Genomic DNA, 8227 nt, shown 5'->3' on the forward strand with positions numbered 1-8227 from the left:
CTTATGAACTGAGTGACATTAGGCAAGTTATCTTTCTGCTATAAAATGTCCATAATAATATTATCTACTTCTCCACTCAGAAGCATTAAAAGAGATAAACTGTGTAAAAGTACTCAGTACATCATAGTTGAACATCTGCTACGCTCTCCTCTTCCTTCTTCTCCTCCTCCATCATCAGCACTCTGATATTAATATGATTCAGAATTTTCTCCTCTCAGTCTATATTCTTACCTGTTGAATTAGCTTTCCATCAGGTCTTGTCTTCAACTCATAGTTGTGGTTTCTTCATAACTTTATCTTGCTTCTAACTCCACACTATATTCTTTCGTGGTTTAGTTGCCGCTGCCAATGTACTTAGTATCTCTAAATGTCCTAAATCAAACTCCAAGAGGGAGAATGCATCCTCGTTGTTTACCCTTTGAGTGGAGCCTCTAATATCGGCTTATACCTTAGGCTGGTTTGTGATTATGTTAAGTTCAGGTGAATAATGTGTTGAAACCCATGGTCTATCTAGTGCTGGCTAACAGAGGCAGTGGTGGGAACATTTTACCCAGAGGGCATTGATCATGGCTGCCACATGCCTACTACATCTAAACAAATAGACATAAAAAGTTAAGATTCAACGACTTACCAGAGTATGTACTAGTAAGAGTATGTAGAACCAGAGTATGTAGTAAGGCTGGCTCTTGAATAATGATCTTGTGTCTCCCAACCCAATACTCTTTTGAATAGACTTTAAATATACCAGGTATTCATGAAATTTTTGCAGCATCATAAAGTTGCTACATAAAATATTCTCAAATGTTGCCCTTATACATTTTTAATAAAATCCTTAAGTATCAGAATTTTAGTATTTATTCTTTTAATATACACATAATTACATTTTGTGTCTTGAAGAACAATTACTTATTTCAAAATGTCTTATTTATAATTGAATTCTATTGACTTGTTCTTTTTGTCTTAACTTTTCCCAGGCTGCTAAGTTGGATATCACAGTGCAAGCTTTGGGGTCCCAATGGGGGACTCTGGATCCAGACGATCTACCCTGGTCTCCAGGTTGCCAATATTCAGAAGAAGTATCAGCAGAAGACATGATTCTCTTCCTTCTTCGCCGTCCTCCAGCAATACAGCTGGTGTCCACAGCTCCTCTCCTTCCAGCACGAACTCAAGCTCAGGGAGCACAGGCAAACGCAGGAGCATATTCCGGACTCCTTCCATTAGCTTCCACCATAAGAAGGGGAGTGAACCTAAGCAAGAACCTACCAACCAGAGCCTTAGCATTTCCAATGGTGCTCAGGCTGGTCACAGCAGTATGCAAAAACTGACTTCGGAGGAACATATTAAAACCAGGGGAAGACATTCTGTTGGTTTTAGTAGTTCCAGAAATAAGAAGATAACAAGATCGTTGACAGAGGATTTTGAAAGGGAAAAGGAGCACTCAACTAATAAGAATGTCTTTATAAATTGCTTAAGTTCTGGCAAAAGTGAAGGGGATGATTCTGGATTCACAGAAGAACCAACTCGCCGTTCCGTTAAGCAGGCGACAAAGAAGCTGCTTACTAAATCCTTTTCCTCTCACTATAAATTTTCTAAGCCAGTTCCACCGAGCCAGTCCCCTTCATTGGTACAGCAGTCTGAATTCTCATTGGAAATTACACAGTTCCAAGAGAGAGAACCTGTATCAGTAAGAGCTTCTCCATCTTGCTCTGTGGATGTAACAGAACGGGCAGGAAGCTCTTTACCATCTCCATTGCTTTCTGCTGATCTTACCACAGCTCAGACACCTTCAGAGTTTTTAGCCTTGACTGAAGATTCTGTCTCTGAAGCCGATGTATTTTCTAAAAGTGGAAGCATGGCATCCCACTGTGACAACTTTGGCCACAATGATTCTACCTCTCAGATCTCTCCCAATCCTGCTGCTGTTACAAAGGCAACAATAGACCGTATGGGGACTGTTCCCTGTGCAATTATGTCTCCTGGGAAATATAGGTTAGAAGGTCGATGTAGCACTGAATCTAATTCCTTACCAGAAACCTCTGCTGCTAATCAGAAGGAAGTGTTATTGCAAATCTCTGAACTCCCTGTCACAAATGGGAGTGACGTAGAGAATCACCTACCAGCAGATACTCAAGGAGAAGAGCATATGGTATTACAAAACGGTGATACAATGTTGGCAACAAGCTCCCCAAGGAAACTTGGATTTTATGAGCAACATAAAGCAATAGCTGAACGTGTTAAAGGGATTCATCCTATATCAGATTCAAGGATAATACCTTCTTCTGGTGATCGTCATATTTTTAACAAAACATATGGATACGATGCAAATCCTGCCAAAGGTATACTGATTTTCTTTGTATAAAGTATAATTTTTAGTATAATTATGCAATTTTCTTACTCCATGTCATTAATTGAGACCATATTTTTCTTTTTTCACTCTAATATTGTTTTCTGCTTATAATTTGACATTTGTTCACTATTTGATCTTAAGCTTACATTTTGCTAAAAATGTAATTCAGCAATATTACTCATTTTTCTTAGTTGTGTTAGCCAAAATCTGACCCTCAGAAGAAAGTGGAAGAAAACAAATTTTGTTTTCCAGGTGGCTTTATATAAAACAAGGATTGTCTTTTTTAGAGTTTATGGTGGAATATTGGTATTTCTTGATTATGTAATGAATATATTCCACTATTACTACTACTACTGCTGCTACTACTAGTTCTCCCAACATTGAAAGATTTTTCTGTTCCACCCACTGTCCTGTGCTCTTTAGATACATTAATTCATTTAGTCCTCAAATCATTGAAGTCACTCCTCTTGTTATAGCACACTCTACAGGCAAAACAGTTGGAGCACAGGTAGGTTAAGTAATGTGTCCAAAGTTACAAATTGTATGTAATTATTCTGGACACAAACCCCATGAGATAGGCACTAGTATATTTCCCAGTTAACAGACGTGAAAACTAAAATCAAGAGACCATAGAGCTGGGAAGAACAGGCAGGAACCTCTTTACCATCTCCATTGCTTTCTGCTGATTTTACCACGGCTCAGACACCTTCAGAGTTTTTAGTGTTGACAGAAGATTCTGTGTCTGAGGCAGATGTATTTTCTAAAAGTGGAAGCATGGCATCCCACTCTGACAACTTTGGCCACAGTTACAGCTATCTCAATCCAAAGCTCAGGTTCCTAATGGCCAGGCTATAAGACAGATATGACCCGGGCTCTTTCTAAAACATTAAGAATAATAATACTAAAATATAAAATAAGATTTATAAGTCAAATTGTATATTATAATGTTATGAATCATAACATTATATGATTTATCTAACTAGTCCCTCCATGATTATGGCAATTTTAAACTTTTAAATCCATGAATTAATTGCTTAGTGATATAATTATATAGCTTAGGTTGTTTTTACATTTGATATTAAATCATTTTTATCTATCTGCCTACTTTTTTTGTTTTGTTTCTATTCATTTTGTCCATTCTGCATGTTTATTATTATAATATGAAATAAAATTATCTGACCTAGTGAAGCTGTGCATAAGTTATCCTCAATATTTTCCTTTAAAAACATTGTAAAAATTAAAGAAACATTGTGAAATACAAAGGAAATAATAGCTTCTACTCTGTCAGAATTATCAAATATTGACATTTTATTTCCAGACTTTTAGCTATAGCTACATTTAAAAAATTATAGAAATTATTTTTAAGTGAATTTACTAGATTACATTGGTTAATAAAACCATACGGGTTTCAAGTGTACAACTTAATAAGACACCATCTGCATACTGAATCGTGTACTTACCACCCAAAGTTTCTTACCACTACCATTTGTTCTCTCTTTGCTCTCTTATACCTCCCCACATCCCCTTTTCCTCTGGAAATCACTAAACCACCTTCTCTCTGAGAGCTGTCAGTCTGTTCTCTGTATCTATGAATCTGTTTCTATTGTGTTTATTTTGTTTCATTAAATTCCACATAAAGGTTGTTCCAAAATTCACGCAAGAAATAATTTTGATATAAAACACAGGTTTATAATTAAAAATTGTAATTTTTTTTATTGATTCATAAAGTATACAGTATAAGGTTATGTATGGAATAGGATATCAGGTAAATGGACTCTACAGCTTTGCTGGCACATATGCACTCTTATGTTGAAATTTTCCGTGACCGTTTTGCATAAATGTGGCTGAATTTCGATGAGGCTCATTTTCATCTTGATGGCTTGGTTAATCAACAAAATTGTTGCATTGGGGGTTCAGAAAATCCATAAGTAATTGTTGAGAAACAAATGCATCCACAACGTGTCACTGTTTGGTGCAGATTTTGGGCTGGAGGCATCATCGGACCATTGTTCTTCAAAAATGCGGCTCTTCAGGCAATAACAAAAATATGTGCTAGCAAAGTCGTGGAGGCCATTTACCCAACATGCTATTCCTTCCATAACCCTATACTGTATACTTTATGAACCAATAAAAAATTTACAATTTTTAATTGTAAACCTGTGTTTTCTATCAAAATTACTTCTTGCGTGAATTTTGGGACACCCTTTATAAGTGAGATCATATGGTATTTGTCTTTCTCTGACTGGCTTATTTCGCTTAGCATAATACTCTCCAGTCCATCCATGCTGTCACAAAAGGTAAGATTTCCTTCTTTTTTATGGCTGAGTAGTATTCCATTGAATAAATGTGCCAAAGCTTTTTTATTTACTTATCTACTGATGGTCACTTGGGCTGCTTCCGAGATCTGATTAAAAAAAAAATAAAGAAATGTCATATCCTATAAAAGACACATCTTGAAAATGCCTAAAGAAAGTTGTCATTTTTTCATGGTGAAGGGACTGGAGTCCATGTTGATGAAAACACTGTGGTGGCTGCGGTGACTGGAAGTGGCTGCCGCAGCGCGGTAATGGGGCTGGTGCCTTCCCCTGATTAGCCTGGTTGCCTCCCACAAAGGGAGGCCAGACTGTGGCTTAGGCCTGCTCCCCAAGGGGAGCAGGGGGGTGGCCTAAGCTCTCAGTAGGACATACCCTGAGGGCTCCCAGTATGTGAGAGGGGGCAGGCTGGGTTGAGGGACACCTCCCCTCCAGTGCACAAATTTCGTGCACCGGGCCCCTAGTATAGATATAATTGATATAATTCATTTCAGAGACGAAGTGAGAGGAGGAGAGGGATAGAAAAATCAATGATGAGAATCATTAATTGGCTACTTCCTGCATGCCCCACACTGGGGATAGAGCCCACAACCCAGGAATGTGCCCTGACCAGGAATATTAACACGACTTCTTGGATCATAGGTTGACACTCAACCACTAAGTACACTGGCCAGGCTGATTCCAAAAGTTTTAGGCTTCAAACTAATTACATGATTAAGCAAACTAAACTACCACTATTAATTTTAAATGTTTTCCGTGAGAGAGAATTTTTAAATGATACTAAGTGTTTCCCATATACTTTCAATGAAACATATATGAAAACTACATTTAAACATTTATATTCTTATTTATTTATTTGTTTGTTTGTTTATTTTTTGTAATAGTTCTTGCCAGTAGCCTCAGTCCATATCGTGAAGGAAGATTTATAGAGAGACGACTGCGGTCTTCATCAGAAGGAACTGCAGGGAGTAGCAGAATGATTTTGAAACCAAAAGATGGAAATGGAGAAGAAGTTAATAGTCTAAGAAAGCAAAGAGCAGGTTCGTCATCTTCAAAAATGAACAGCATGGTAAGTAAATACATGTGCCTGCACATGGTGAAATAATTCCCTCTGTATCTGGCAAGTTCTTGCATGCAAAATGAAAACAGAATGAAGACTAGACTCCTTACATTTGAAGGGAAAATTCATCTCCATAGTTTGATGTCACAAGTCAGAAGTGCTAACTTTGCACTTAAGACCCTCATGACAGATAGGAGCATACATAGATAGCTGCCCTTAATTCCCGTCTTCTTTGCTTCCATGGACAGTTCAATGTTCTCCATTCTAGAACAAAGCCCTGGAATGCACAGCTCAGGAAAAGTGATCCTGAGGCTACCCTCTGACACCTTCGCTGCACACTGTGCCCTCACCTCTAGCTAGCATAAAATGTGTCCTTTGGTAAACTACCCTTATTTCAGTACCACCCTTAGACCCTTTAATGGACCCTACTCTGCCTGTCCTTTTACAGTTGCCCTTCCACACAAAGTGAGGTGCCTGCGTGTCAAGGCAAAATCCACAACTTTTGTACATTCTAAGTATTAGAGGTTCCAAATTCCTGGTCCAAGCTGGGTGCCTGCTGGTGAGGGTGGAGGTGGGTGTGTAGGGGGCTGCATCTAGGCTTGTACTTGTGGACTGGGTGTCTTAGAGGCCTGTGAATGAAGCTTCTCTGTAACGTGAGATGGAGTCAGGGGTGGGAAGAAGTGACCAGTGGACTGCAGCCCAAGGGATCAGGAGGCCTCAGGTCTCACAAATATTGGGATGGGCTGGCCTTTTGGAGTTCACTTTACTTTCTCACAGATTTATTACTTTTTCAGTAACACCTTTGATCCCTAATATTTAGCAGTGTTTATTGCAAATGATCTACCTATTTATTCATTCATATATGTGAAAAATACATAAAACTATAATTTTTGACATCTCTGTATATGCTAGATAATTTTTTCAAGTGAAATTGTTAGATTATGTAGTTTAAACCATCATGTTGTGAAGAAGGCTTAAGTTACTGAGGTACTACTGAGTGACAGCAAGACCACTGTACTTGAAGTTAGAAGTTCTAGCCATCAGGTCAGGCTTGACCAGATTTTAATCTTGAGAAAATCAGAATTACAAAACAACAAATGATAATGGGCTTCTTGTTTTTATTATACTAAAACATGATTGTGTGTATTTACATGTGTATATATAGAAATCCATTATATTTCATCTTTCTTTTTTGTTCTTTGGTGCTTTAAAACTTACTATTTTGACAATTGAGGGTTTTTTTTCCTAAGTTTCAGAACATGTTAAGAAAGATTTCCAGTTAATGTAAAATTATAGGTTATGGCTAATGAATTATTATGAAACATAATAATTTCCATTATCTCTTCACAAAATTTCCACTATACCTTCATAGATCGGTATTTATTTTAATAATTGTGCACTATTCGTTACACTTGCCCAAAGTTGGGCCTCTTATGCATTCTTTGTATCTCATTTTTATACTACATTTAAATAATTTCCCTTGTAATATCACAAAATAACTTTTCCTTTGAGATACACTTTCAAGATTTAAAATTTAAAATATCAAAGCACAAAAATGTAATTTTGCCTTTTATTTAAGGCTTTTTATGAATTTTCAGAATTTGTCCCTGCAGTGATGTAGATCTTCCAGTAGATGGCAGGACTACACCATTGCCATGGGGAAGGAAAGGTTATAAAGCAGCAAATTTTCAAAGTTTCTCATCTCATAACACATATGAATTGATTACTATAATTCTGCACACACCAAAAATATGTATTATATTTATCCAAATATGAGAAAAAATAGGAATAAATTTTACTAATCCACCCCGGCAGCTATTATTGTGTTGGCTGTTGTCATCTTTTTATTTGACAATCTAAAGGAAAAGAGGTCAGTATACCTGACTAAAATAGTCAGGTATTGCAGGTTTTAAAAATTCTTGTGACACACAAGTTGAAAATCACTGCTATGAAGTATTAAGGTTGGGACAGAAACTTGGTTAAAATATTGTACATTTTCACTGGACTTACAGGTAAAACTTGTTGAAATAAATAATGAAACACTTGAATTTTCACATGAAACTTTTAAAATCTCTATGACATTACTGTTTTCCTTTGGATTTGCAACTGCTATCTCATCCTTTAATTAACTGATAGTTAAATTAAAATGCATAAAATATATTCTTTATCTCATGGCAATCTGAGTGAGGAAGAAATGCTAGAGTTCCGTAGATAATTTTAGCTATATGTGGAACAAGTGACTTATATATTTAGAAAATCATAGCTTTTTGTGTGAAAAGTGACCCACATTTTTTATATTTCTTTTCCAAAATATTTCAAGTGAATATATATACTTAAGATACACCCATAGTTCAGCTATTTTTTTTTCTTTTAGAGCAATAATAAGAGTAACTTGCATTATTAAGGCTACTTTTAACCAAGAGCTATAGTTAATGCTTCACATGTATTATAACATTAAGTTCTTACAAAACTATGAACCAAGGGATACTGTTATTGATCACAGTATGA

At 36.5% G+C, this 8227-nt stretch overlaps 1 protein-coding gene across 1 annotated transcript in view; it reads left to right on the top strand.

Moving 5' to 3' along the window:
* The window catches only part of CCSER1 (coiled-coil serine rich protein 1), a 666528-nt gene that overhangs the window by 142856 nt on the left and 515445 nt on the right, over positions 1 to 8227 (top strand). Inside the window, exons 2-3 of the mRNA XM_006768187.2 lie at positions 975 to 2336; positions 5544 to 5728. Coding sequence (XP_006768250.1) covers positions 1016 to 2336; positions 5544 to 5728 — 1506 coding nt within the window. The 5' untranslated portion in view covers positions 975 to 1015. The remainder of the gene's footprint in view (positions 1 to 974; positions 2337 to 5543; positions 5729 to 8227) is intronic.

Source organism: Myotis davidii, unplaced genomic scaffold, assembly GCF_000327345.1.
Source record: "Myotis davidii unplaced genomic scaffold, ASM32734v1 scaffold963, whole genome shotgun sequence".
Taxonomy (NCBI): Eukaryota; Metazoa; Chordata; class Mammalia; order Chiroptera; family Vespertilionidae; genus Myotis; species Myotis davidii.